The sequence below is a fragment of the Salvelinus alpinus genome, chromosome 11 (genome assembly GCF_045679555.1).
Source record: "Salvelinus alpinus chromosome 11, SLU_Salpinus.1, whole genome shotgun sequence".
Taxonomy (NCBI): Eukaryota; Metazoa; Chordata; class Actinopteri; order Salmoniformes; family Salmonidae; genus Salvelinus; species Salvelinus alpinus.
In genome coordinates, this window is record NC_092096.1 from 94186 (window position 1) to 108097 (window position 13912).

Below are 13912 nucleotides of genomic sequence, written 5' to 3' on the forward strand. Positions count from 1 at the left end.
TACTAAACTGAGAGAATATTACTAAACTGAGAGAGTGTTACTAAACTGGGGGAGTATTACCAAACCGAGAGAGTATTACTAACCTGAGAGAGTATTACTAAACTGAGTGAATATTACTAAACTGAGAGAGTGTTACTAGACTGAGATAGTATTACTCAACTGAGAGAGTATTACTAAACTGAGAGAGTGTTACTAGACTGAGAGAGTATTACTAAACTGAGAGAATATTACTAAACTGTGAGAATATTACTAAACTGAGAGAGTATTACTAAACTGAGAGAGTATTACTAAACTGAGAGAGTGTTACTAAACTGAGAGAATATTACTCAACTGAGAGAGTATTACTAAACTGAGAGAGTATTACTAAACTGAGAGAGTATTACTAAACTGAGGGAGTATTACTAAACCGAGAGAGTATTACTAACCTGAGAGAGTATTACTAAACTGAGAGAATATTATTAAACTGATAGAGTAATACTAAACTGAGGGAGTATTACTAAACCGAGAGAGTATTACTAACCTGAGAGAGTATTACACAACTGAGAGAGTATTACCAAACTGAGAGAATGTTGCTAGACTGAGATAGTATTACTAAACTGAGAGAGTATTACTAAACTGAGAGAGTATTACTAAACTGTGAGAATATTACTCAACTGAGAGATTATTACTAAACTGTGAGAATATTACTCAACTGAGAGAGTATTACTAAACTGAGAGAGTATTACTAAACTGAGAGAGTGTTACTAAACTGAGAGAATATTACTCAACTGAGAGAGTATTACTAAACTGAGAGAGTATTACTAGACTGAGATAGTATTACTCAACTGAAAGAGTATTACTAAACTGAGAGAATATTACTCAACGGAGAGATTATTACTCAACTGAGAGAGTGTTACTAAACTAAGAGAGTATTACTAAACTAAACTGAGAGAGTATTACTAAACTGAGAGAGTATTACTAAACTGAGAGAGTATTACTCAAGTGAGAGAGTATTACTAAACTGAGAGAGTATTACTAAACTGTGAGAATAGTACTCAACTGAGAGATTATTACTAAACTGTGAGAATATTACTCAACTGAGAGAGTATTACTAAACTGAGAGAGTATTACTAAACTGAGAGAGTGTTACTAAACTGAGAGAATATTACTCAACTGAGAGAGTATTACTAAACTGAGAGAGTATTACTAGACTGAGATAGTATTACTCAACTGAAAGAGTGTTACTAAACTGAGAGAATATTACTCAACGGAGAGATTATTACTCAACTGAGAGAGTGTTACTAAACTGAGAGAGTATTACTAAACTGAGAGAGTATTACTAAACTGAGAGAGTGTTGCTAGACTGAGATAGTATTACTAAACTGAGAGAGTATTACTAAACTGAGAGAGTATTACTAAACTGTGAGAATATTACTCAACTGAGAGATTATTACTCTATGGAGAGATTATTTCTCAACTGAGAGAGTATTACTAAACTGAGAGATTGTTACTAAACTGAGAGAATATTACTCAACTGAGAGAGTATTACTAAACTGAGAGAGTATTACTAAACTGAGAGAGTGTTACTAGACTGAGATAGTATTACTCAACTGAGAGAGTATTACTAAACTGAGAGAGTATTACTCAACTGAGAGAGTAATACTAAACTGAGGGAGTATTACTAAACCGAGAGAGTATTACTAACCTGAGAGAGTATTACACAACTGAGAGAGTATTACCAAACTGAGAGAGTGTTGCTAGACTGCGATAGTATTACTAAACTGAGAGAGTATTACTAAACTGAGAGAGTATTACTAAACTGTGAGAATATTACTCAACTGAGAGATTATTACTAAACTGTGAGAATATTACTCAACTGAGAGAGTATTACTAAACTGAGAGAGTATTACTAAACTGAGAGAGTGTTACTAAACTGAGAGAATATTACTCAACTGAGAGAGTATTACGAAACTGAGAGAGTATTACTAGACTGAGATAGTATTACTCAACTGAAAGAGTGTTACTAAACTGAGAGAATATTACTCAACGGAGAGATTATTACTCAACTGAGAGAGTGTTACTAAACTAAGAGAGTATTACTAAACTGAGAGAGTATTACTCAACGGAGAGATTATTACTCAACTGAGAGAGTGTTACTAAACTAAGAGAGTATTACTAAACTGAGAGAGTATTACTAAACTGAGAGAGTATTACTAAACTGAGAGAGTGTTGCTAGACTGAGATAGTATTACTAAACTGAGAGAGTATTACTAAACTGAGAGATTGTTACTAAACTGAGAGAATATTACTCAACTGAGAGAGTATTACTAAACTGAGAGAGTATTACTAAACTGAGAGAGTGTTACTAGACTGAGATAGTATTACTCAACTGAGAGAGTATTACTAAACTGAGAGAGTATTACTCAACTGAGAGAGTATTTTTAAACTGAGAGAGCTGAGAGTATTACTAAACTGAGAGAGTATTACTAAACTGTGAGAGTATTACTAAACTGAGAGAGTATTACTAACCCGAGAGAGTATTACTAAACTGAGAGAGTATTACTAAACTGAGAGAGTATTACTAAACTGAGAGAGCTGAGAGAATATTACTAAACTGAGCGAATATTACTAAACTGAGAGAGTATTACTAAACTGAGGGAGTATTACTAAACCGAGAGACTATTACTAAACTGAGAGAATATTACTAAACTGAGAGAGTATTACTAAACTGAGCGAATATTACTAAACTGAGAGAGTATTACTAAACTGAGGGAGTATTACTAAACCGAGAGAGTATTACTAAACTGAGAGAATATTACTAAACTGAGAGAGTATTACTAAACTGAGAGAGTATTACTAAACTGAGAGAGTATTACTAAACTGAGAGAGTATTACTAAACTGAGAGAATATTACTAAACTGAGAGAGTATTTTTAAACTGAGAGAGCTGAGAGAATATACCTAAACTGAGAGAATATTACTAAACTGAGAGAGTATTACTAAACTGGGGGAGTTTTACTAAACCGAGAGAGTATTACTAAACTGAGAGAATATTACTAAACTGAGAGAGTATTTTTAAACTGAGAGAGCTGAGAGAATATTACTAAACTGAGAGAATATTACTAAACTGAGAGAGTATTACTAAACTGGGGGAGTTTTACTAAACCGAGAGAGTATTACTAACCTGAGAGAGTATTACTAAACTGAGAGAATATTACTAAACTGTGAGAGTATTACTAAACTGAGAGAGTATTACTAACCCGAGAGAGTATTACTAAACTGAGAGAGTATTACTAAACTGAGAGAGTATTACTAAACTGAGAGAGTATTACTAAACTGAGCGAATATTACTAAACTGAGAGACTATTACTAAACTGAGAGACTATTACTAAACTGAGAGAGTATTACTAAACTGAGAGAGCTGAGAGAATATTACTAAACTGAGCGAATATTACTAAACTGAGAGAGTATTACTAAACTGAGGGAGTATTACTAAACCGAGAGAGTATTACTAAACTGAGAGAATATTACTAAACTGAGAGAGTATTTTTAAACTGAGAGAGCTGAGAGAATATTACTAAACTGAGAGAATATTACTAAACTGAGAGAGTATTACTAAACTGGGGGAGTATTACTAAACCGAGAGAGTATTACTAACCTGAGAGAGTATTACTAAACTGAGAGAATATTACTAAACTGTGAGAGTATTACTAAACTGAGAGAGTATTACTAACCCGAGAGAGTATTACTAAACTGAGAGAGTATTACTAAACTGAGAGAGTGTTACTAGACTGAGATAGTATTACTAAACTGAGAGAGTATTACTAAACTGAGAGAATATTACTAAACTGTGAGAGTATTACTAAACTGAGAGAGTATTACTAAACTGAGAGAGTATTACTAAACTGAGAGAGTATTACTAAACTGAGAGAATATTACTAAACTGAGAGACTATTACTAAACTGAGAGAGTATTACTAAACTGAGAGAGTATTACTAAACTGAGAGAGCTGAGAGAATATTACTAAACTGAGGGAGTATTACTAAACCGAGAGAGTATTACTAAACTGAGAGAATATTACTAAACTGAGAGAGTATTACTAAACTGAGAGAGTATTACTAAACTGAGAGAGTATTACTAAACTGAGAGAGTATTACTAAACTGAGAGAGCTGAGAGAATATTACTAAACTGAGCGAATATTACTAAACTGAGAGAGTATTACTAAACTGAGGGAGTATTGCTAAACCGAGAGAGTATTACTAAACTGATAGAATATTACTAAACTGAGAGAGCTGAGAGAATATTACTAAACTGAGAGAATAGTACTAAACTGAGAGAGTATTACTAAACTGGGGGAGTATTACTAAACCGAGAGAGTATTACTAACCTGAGAGAGTATTACTAAACTGAGAGAATATTACTAAACTGTGAGAGTATTACTAAACTGAGAGAGTATTACTAACCCGGGAGAGTATTACTAAACTGAGAGAGTATTACTAAACTGAGAGAGTGTTACTAGACTGAGATAGTATTACTAAACTGAGAGAGTATTACTAAACTGAGAGAGTGTTACTAGACTGAGAGAGTATTACTAAACTGAGAGAATATTACTAAACTGAGAGAGAATTACTAAACTGAGGGAGTATTACTAAACCGAGAGAGTATTACTAAACTGAGAGAATATTACTAAACTGAGAGAGTATTACTAAACTGAGAGAAATGAGAGAATATTACTAAACTGAGAGAATATTACTAAACTGAGAGAGTATTACTAAACTGAGGGAGTATTACTAAATCGAGAGAGTATTACTAACCTGAGAGAGTATTACTAAACTGAGAGAATATGACTAAACTGTGAGATTATTACTAAACTGAGAGAGTATTACTAACCCGAGAGAGTATTACTAAACTGAGAGAGTATTACTAAACTGAGAGAATATTACTAAACTGAGAGAATATTACTAAACTGAGAGAGAATTACTAAACTGAGGGAGTATTACTAAACCGAGAGAGTATTACTAAACTGAGAGAATATTACTAAACTGAGAGAATATTACTAAACTGAGAGAAATGAGAGAATATTACTAAACTGAGAGAATATTACTAAACTGAGAGAGTATTACTAAACTGAGGGAGTATTACTAAATCGAGAGAGTATTACTAACCTGAGAGAGTATTACTAAACTGAGAGAATATGACTAAACTGTGAGATTATTACTAAACTGAGAGAGTATTACTAAACTGAGAGAGCTGAGAGAATATTACTAAACTGAGAGAATATTACTAAACTGAGATAGTATTACTAAACTGAGAGAGTATTACTAAACTGAGAGAATATTACTAAACTGAGAGAGAATTACTAAACTGAGGGAGTATTACTAAACCGAGAGAGTATTACTAAACTGAGAGAATATTACTAAACTGAGAGAATATTACTAAACTGAGAGAAATGAGAGAATATTACTAAACTGAGAGAATATTACTAAACTGAGAGAGTATTACTAAACTGAGGGAGTATTACTAAATCGAGAGAGTATTACTAACCTGAGAGAGTATTACTAAACTGAGAGAATATGACTAAACTGTGAGATTATTACTAAACTGAGAGAGTATTACTAACCCGAGAGAGTATTACTAAACTGAGAGAGTATTACTAAACTGAGAGAATATTACTAAACTGAGAGAGCTGAGAGAATATTACTAAACTGAGAGAGTATTACTAAAACTGAGAGAATATTACTAAACTGAGAGAATATTACTAAACTGAGAGCGTGTTACTAAACTGAGAAAGTATTACTAAACTGAGAGAGTGTTGCTAGACTGAGATAGTATTACTAAACTGAGAGGATATAACTAATGTAACATATGACTGTTAATACTCTGTTCTGATAGGCCATGTAACATATTACTGTTAATACTCTGTCCCGATAGGCCATGTAACATATGACTGTTAATACTCTGTCCTGATAGGCCATGTAACATATGACTGTTAATAGTCTGTCCTGATAGGCCATGTAACTTATTACTGTTAGTTCTTTGTCCTGTCCTGATAGGCCATGTAACATATTACTGTTAATACTCTGTCCTGATAGGCCATGTAACATATGACTGTTAATACTCTGTTCTGATAGGCCATGTAACATATGACTGTTAATACTCTGTCCTGATAGGCCATGTAACATATGACTGTTAATACTCTGTTCTGATAGGCCATGTAACATATGACTGTTAATTCTCTCCAGTCAGATATCAAGGTAAAACACGTTTGCAGAATCAGCCCCTGACTCAGTTGAATCCCAGTGAGATGTTAGAGAGATTAAAGGACACCTGTCTGAACAAAGCCCACCGGAGGAACCATCGTAAGGCTTTTTAGTAATAAAGACTTTTGTTATTACAAATCTCATCCAGCTGTTGCTGAAATCTCTTCAGCACGGCCATATCCTCTCTGTTCTCGCTGTTGACGTTTGGAGAACGTAAAGACGGGTGAGAGAGAGGGAACAGAGACGTTCTGTCCCGCTCTAACACAAAGCACACGTTTGGCGCCCACTCCGACCCACTCCGACCCACTCCGACCCGACCCGCGCCCGTTCCAAACACCCATTACACGGATCACAGATTCACATCTTCTCTCTCTGAGGCCCGCGCCCGTTCCAAACACCCATTACACGGATCACAGATTCACGTCTTCTCTCTCTGAGGCCCGCGCCGGCAACAAGCAAATCATATAGCCCTCCGTCTTTGAGGCCTGCCAGCACAGCCAATCACAGCCTGCCGGCCAAGCCATGAGGTAATGTTATGATGCCACCCTGGTCTCAATCAGGTCCTCTCAGCAGGGTGTTGATCTCCTTGTCCAGGGTCCCAGCAAGGACCCTCCATCCCGTCCCCCTGGCCATGGACCCTCCATCCCGTCCCCCTGGCCCCGGACCCTCTATCCCGTCCCCCTGGCCCCAGACCCTCCATCCCGTCCCCCTGGCCCCGGACCCTCCATCCCGTTCCCCTTGACCCCGGACCCTCCATCCCGTCCCCCTGGCCCCGGACCCTCCATCCCGTTCCCCTTGACCCCGGACCCTCCATCCCGTTCCCCTTGACCCCGGACCCTCTATCCCGTCCCCCTGGCCCCAGACCCTCCATCCCGTCCCCCTGGCCCCAGACCCTCCATCCCGTCCCCCTGGCCCCGGACCCTCCATCCCGTCCCCCTGGCCCCGGACCCTCCATCCCGTTCCCCTTGACCCCGGACCCTCCATCCCGTTCCCCTTGACCCCGGACCCTCTATCCCGTCCCCCTGGCCCCAGACCCTCTATCCCGTCCCCCTGGCCCCGGACCCTCCATCCCGTCCCCCTGGCCCCGGACCCTCCATCCCGTCCCCCTGGCCCCGGACCCTCCATCCCGTGACCCTCCATCCCATTCCCCTTGACCCCGGACCCTCCATCCCATCCCCCTGACCCCAGACCCTCCATCCCGTTCCCCTTGACCCCGGACCCTCCATCCCATCCCCCTGACACCAGACCCTCCATCCCGTTCCCCTTGACCCCGGACCCTCCATCCCGTCCCCCTGGCCCCGGACCCTCCATCCCGTCCCCCTGGCCCCGGACCCTCCATCCCGTCCCCCTGGCCCCGGACCCTCCATCCCGTCCCCCTGGCCCCGGACCCTCCATCCCGTCCCCCTGGCCCCGGACCCTCCATCCCGTCCCCCTGACCCCGGACCCTCCATCCCGTCCCCCTGGCCCCGGACCCTCCATCCCGTCCCCTTGACCCCGGACCCTCCATCCCGTCCCCCTGGCCCCGGACCCTCCATCCCATCCCCCTGACCCCAGACCCTCCATCCCGTTCCCCTTGACCCCGGACCCTCCATCCCATCCCCCTGACCCCAGACCCTCCATCCCGTTCCCCTTGACCCCGGACCCTCCATCCCGTCCCCCTGGCCCCGGACCCTCCATCCCGTCCCCCTGGCCCCGGACCCTCCATCCCGTCCCCCTGGCCCCGGACCCTCCATCCCGTCCCCCTGGCCCCGGACCCTCCATCCCATCAACCCTGGCGCCGGACCCTCCATCCCGTCCCCCCGACCCCTGGGAGTGGTTTGTCCCTCGCCGTCAGGGTCTTTGATAGTGTCCATGTTATGCTACTCAGCCTGTTCTTCGTACCTGTTATGGTTAGCCTCCCTGACCGGCTGCTCCGTAGCTGCAGGGATAGGGTGGGAACGCCTAGAGTGTAAACAGTCCTCTGGTCTGTCCCCTCACCACCTCTCCCTCTCTCCCCCATCGTACCATCTCTCCCCTCTCTCCCTGGCCTCTCCGATCGGGATGCTGTGTGACTCCTCGTGACCCCGGTTACCCCACCCTGCCTCGTCACCCCCCCCTGACCCCCCCACCCTGCCTCGTCTCCCCCCTGACCCCCCCACCCTGCCTCGTCTCCCCCCCCTGACCCCCCCACCCTGCCTCGTCTCCCCCCTGACCCCCCCACCCTGCCTCGTCTCCCCCCCCTGACCCCCCCACCCTGCCTCGTCTCCCCCCTGACCCCCCCACCCTGCCTCGTCTCCCCCCTGACCCCCCCACCCTGCCTCGTCTCCCCCCTGACCCCCCCACCCTGCCTCGTCTCCCCCCTGACCCCCCCACCCTGCCTCGTCTCCCCCCCCTGACCCCCCCACCCTGCCTCGTCTCCCCCCTGACCCCCCCACCCTGCCTCGTCTCCCCCCTGACCCCCCCACCCTGCCTCGTCTCCCCCCCCTGACCCCCCCACCCTGCCTCGTCTCCCCCCTGACCCCCCCACCCTGCTCGTCTCCCCCCTGACCCCCCCACCCTGCCTCGTCTCCCCCCTGACATCCCCACCCTGCCTCGTCTCCCCCCCTGACCCCCCCACCCTGCCTCGTCTCCCTCCTGACCCCCCCACCCTGCCTCGTCTCCCCCCTGACCCCCCCACCCTGCCTCGTCTCCCCCCTGACCCCCCCACCCTGCCTCGTCTCCCCCCTGACCCCCCCACCCTGCCTCGTCTCCCCCCTGACCCCTTGCTCTCCGGAGGAAAAGCCTGTGGTCTTTGGCTCGGCTGGAAGGAAATCAAACCCTTCCATTTATTGCTTCTCATAGGCTGTATTGTTGTAAGGCTCGGAGATAAAGAAAGGTTTGAGATAAATGAGATGATAAACAAACACCCGGACCGTGTTCAATGTAAATGCAGCGGCCAGCATTATTCCCCCAACATTAAATACTCTCGACCCATTCTGCAGTTGGCACATTTAGTCACGTCTTTTACTCCTTCCAACCCTCGCCCCTCCTTTTAAAGGATGGTATAAGGTGTCCCGTTATTTAGTGTATCTAATCATTATAAGTACAGTATCCACTTCACAGGGTGTTTTTTCTCCTTTAATGTAATTTAGCTCTGGAGTGAAGAAGGTGATCTGAGCCAACGGTTCTTGGCGGCTGCTGTGTAAAGTATTTCAAAGAACACTGTGACCTACCCTCTTCATCCCCATCCTGCCGTCCCTCCTCTCCCTCCTCTTCTCTCCTCCCTCCCCTCCTTTCCTCTCCTCCCTCCCCTCCTTTCCTCTCCTCCCTCCCTCCCTCCTTTCCTCCCTCCACTCTCTTCCCTCCCCTCCTCCCCTCCCTCCCTCCTCTCCTCCCTCCTCCCCTCCCTCCCGCCTCTCCTCCCTCCACTCTCCTCCCTCCCCTCCTTTCCTCCTTTCCTCCCTCCATCCCTCCCTCCCTCCTCCCCTCCCTCCCGCCTCTCCTCCCTCCACTCTCCTCCCTCCCCTCCTTTCCTCTCCTCTCCTCCCTCCCTCATTTCCTCCCTCCCTCCCCCTCCTTTCCTCTCCTCCCCCCCTCCTTTCCTCTCCTCCCTCTCCTCCCTCGCTCCCTCCCTCCCTCCTCTCCTCTCCTCTCCTCTCCTCTCCTCTCCTCTCCTCTCCTCTCCTCTCCTCTCCTCTCCTCTCCTCTCCTCTCCTCTCCTCTCCTCTCCTCTCCTCCCTCCCTCCCTCCCTCCCTTTCCTCTCCTCTCCTCCCTCCCTCCCTCGCTCCCGCCTCCTCCCTCCCCTCCTTTCCTCTCCTCTCCTCCCCTCCCTCCCTCCCTCCCTCCCTCCCTCCCTCCCTCCCTCCCTCCCTCCCTTTCCTCTCCTCTCCTCTCCTCTCCTCCCTCCCCCTCCTCTCCTCTCCTCCCTATCCTCCCTCCCTCCCTCCCGCCTCCCCTCTCCTCTCCTCTCCTCTCCTCTCCTCTCCTCTCCTCTCCTCTCCTCTCCTCTCCTCTCCTCTCCTCTCCTCTCCTCTCTTCTCCTCTCCTCTCCTCTCCTCTCCTCTCCTCTCCTCCCTCCCTCCCTCCCTCCCTCCCTCCCTCCCTCCTCTTCTGCAGTCTTTGAAGGTGATGATGATGTTATTCTAGAATATAACTAAATCTCCTCCCCAGTTATTACATCTAAACACCTTTACTTCTTCTGTTTTTTACTACATTAAAACAAGTATTATGTTATTCTCAGCACCCCAGGTCCATACTGAAGTTATACCACTTCCCAGAGACAAAACCATGAACAAATAAACCTGTATAGAATGTGGGTTTTAATTCCTGCTAGTAAGAACCACCAGTCACCTGGAGAGAGAAACACAAACAGACCCCACAGAGCCCCAGGACAGCAACACAAACAGACCCCACAGAGCCCCAGGACAGCAACACAAACAGACCCCACAGAGCCCCAGGACAGCAACACAAACAAACCCCACAGAGCCCCAGGACAGCAACACAAACAGACCCCACAGAGCCCCAGGACAGCAACACAAACAGACCCCACAGAGCCCCAGGACAGCAACACAAACAGACCCCACAGAGCCCCAGGACAGCAACACAAACAAACCCCACAGAGCCCCAGGACAGCAACACAAACAGACCCCCCAGAGCCCCAGGACAGCAACACAAACAGACCCCACAGAGCCCCAGGACAGCAACACAAACAGACCCCACAGAGCCCCAGGACAGCAACACACACAGACCCTACAGAGCCCCAGGACAGCAACACAAACAAACCTCACAGGGCCCCAGGACAGCAACACAAACAGACCCCACAGAGCCCCAGGACAGCAACACAAACAGACCCCACAGAGCCCCAGGACAGAAACACAAACAGACCCCACAGAGCCCCAGGACAGCAACACAAACAGACCCTACAGAGCCCAGGACAGCAACACAAACAGACCCCACAGAGCCCCAGGACAGCAACACAAACAGACCCCACAGAGCCCCAGGACAGACACACAAACAGACCCCACAGAGCCCCAGGACAGCAACACAAACAGACCCCACAGAGCCCCAGGACAGCAACACAAACAGACCCCACAGAGCCCCAGGACAGCAACACAAACAGACCCCACAGAGCCCCAGGACAGCAACAAACTTAAGGAAAGCTTTGACTATGTACATAGGGCATAGGCCCACCCACTTGGGAGCCAGATCCAGCCAATCACTCAAAAGGGCTTTATAACACACAGCACCTCCCCTCAGCACCTCCCCTCTCAGACGATCCCACAGAAGGTGAAGAAGCCGGATGTGGAGGTCCTGGGTGGTTAAACATGGTCTGCGGTTTATGAGGCCGGATGGACGTACTGCCAAATTCTCTAAAACGAAGTTGGACGCAGCTTATGGTAGAGAAATGAATATTCAATTATCAGGCAACAGGTGGACATTCCTGCAGTCAGCATGCCAATTGCACGCTCCCTCAAAACTTGACACATCCGTGGCATTGAGTTGTGTTACAAAACTGCAAATTTTAGAGTGGTCTTTTACTGTCCCCAGCACAAGGTGCACTTGTGTAATGATCATGCTGTTTAATCAGCTTCTTGATATGCCACAACTGTCAGGTGGATGGAGTATCAAAGGAGAAATGCTCACTTACAGGGATGTAAACAAATTTGTGTAGAAAATACACTTTTTGTGTGTACGGAAGATTTCTGGGATCTTTATATTTCAGCTCATGATCCACGGGACCAACACTTTACATGTTGCGTTTCTGTTTGTGTTCAGTGTAGTTAGTTATTTTCCATATACCTTCCTATTCCCCAGGGCTAAAGCAGGACCAGGCCAGTCAGCAGGGCCAGGCCAGTCAGCAGGGCCAGGCCAGCCAGCAGGGCCACATATGCTGACCAGATGAGCTGCCTGGGTCTTGGGGTGTGTCCCAAATGTCACCCTATTCCCTATATAGTGCACTACTTTAGACCAGGGCTCTTAGGGAATGGGGTGTCATTTGGGATGCAGATGGTTTTGTTGCTGCTTCTTCTATAACCTGATAATAGCAGCCTTTCTGCAGATAGGAACTTTTAACTAGCAACAAATGGGTTGATTTTATTCTAGTGGCTTCCCTCCCTCTCTCTCTCTCTCTCTCAATTCAATTCAATTCAATTCAAGGGGCTTTATTGGCATGGGAAACATGTGTTAACATTGCCAAAGCAAGTGAGGTAGATATTATACAAAAGTGAAATAAACAATACAAATTAACAGTAAACATTACACATACAGAAGTTTCAAAACAATAAAGACATTACAAATGTTATATTATATATATACAGTGTTGTAACAATGTACAAATGGTTAAAGCACATAAGTTAAAATAAATAAGCATAAATATGGGTTGTATTTACAATGGTGTTTGTTCTTCACTGGTTGCCCTTTTCTTGTGGCAACAGGTCACAAATCTTGCTGCTGTGATGTCACACTGTGGAATTTCACCCAGTAGATATGGGAGTTTATCAAAATTGGATTTGTTTTCAAATTCTTTGTGGATCTGTGTAATCTGAGGGAAATATGTCTCTCTAATATGGTCATACATTGGGCAGGAGGTTAGGAAGTGCAGCTCAGTTTCCACCTCATTTTGTGGGCAGTGTGCACATAGCCTGTCTTCTCTTGAGAGCCATGTCTGCCTACGGCGGCCTTTCTCAATAGCAAGGCTATGCTCACTGAGTCTGTACATAGTCAAAGCTTTCCTTAAGTTTGGGTCAGTCACAGTGGTCAGGTATTCTGCCACTGTGTACTCTCTGTTTAGGGCCAAATAGCATTCTAGTTTGCTCTGTTTTTTTGTTAATTCTTTCCAATGTGTCAAGTAATTATCTTTTTGTTTTCTCATGATTTGGTTGGGTCTAATTGTGCTGTTGTCCTGGGGCTCTGTGGGGTGTGTTTGTGTTTGTGAACAGAGCCCCAGGACCAGCTTGCTTAGGGGACTCTTCTCCAGGTTCATCTCTCTGTAGGTGATGGCTTTGTTATGGAAGGTTTGGGAATCGCTTCCTTTTAGGTGGTTGTAGAATTTAACGGCTCTTTTCTGGATTTTGATAATTAGTGGGTATCGGCCTAATTCTGCTCTGCATGCATTATTTGGTGTTCTACGTTGTACACGGAGGATATTTTTGCAGAATTCTGCATGCAGAGTCTCAATTTGGTGTTTGTCCCATTTTGTGAAATCTTGGTTGGTGAGCGGACCCCAGACCTCACAACCATAAAGGGCAATGGGCTCTATGACTGATTCAAGTATTTTTAGCCAGATCCTAATTGGTATGTTGAAATTTATGTTCCTTTTGATGGCATAGAAGGCCCTTCTTGCCTTGTCTCTCAGATCGTTCACAGCTTTGTGGAAGTTACCTGTGGTGCTGATGTTTAGGCCGAGGTATGTATAGTTTTTTTTTGTGCTCTAGGGCAACGGTGTCTAGATGGAATTTGTGGTCCTGGTGACTGGACCTTTTTTGGAACACCATTATTTTGGTCTTACTGAGATTTACTGTCAGGGCCCAGGTCTGACAGAATCTGTGCAGAAGATCTAGGTGCTGCTGTAGGCCCTCCTTGGTTGGTGACAGAAGCACCAGATCATCAGCAAACAGTAGACATTTGACTTCGGATTCTAGTAGGGTGAGACCGGGTGCTGCAGACTGTTCTAGTGCCCGCGCCAATTCGTTGATATATATGTTGAAGAGGGTGG

The 13912-nt window shown here is 45.7% G+C and overlaps 1 protein-coding gene across 1 annotated transcript; it reads right to left on the reverse strand.

Annotated features, from left to right (window-relative positions):
- Positions 1 to 6791: 6791 nt before the first annotated feature.
- LOC139534824 (uncharacterized) lies at positions 6792 to 8092 on the reverse strand. The gene is made up of 2 exons (XM_071334278.1): positions 7712 to 8092; positions 6792 to 7559 (listed from the first exon to the last, which is right to left on the reverse strand). The coding sequence occupies exons 1-2, from the start codon at positions 8090 to 8092 to the stop codon at positions 6792 to 6794; spliced, it is 1149 nt and encodes a 382-aa protein (XP_071190379.1).
- Between the last annotated feature and the right edge of the window lie 5820 nt (positions 8093 to 13912).

Bases quoted from the DNA above. Each gene is read 5' to 3' on its own strand.
- LOC139534824 (XM_071334278.1), bottom strand. From the start codon at position 8,092: ATGGACACTATCAAAGACCCTGACGGCGAGGGACAAACCACTCCCAGG. The intron at 7,560-7,711 runs GTCCGGGGCCAG...GTCCGGGGCCAG, and splicing joins TCAAGGGGACGGGATGGAGG to GGGGACGGGATGGAGGGTCC.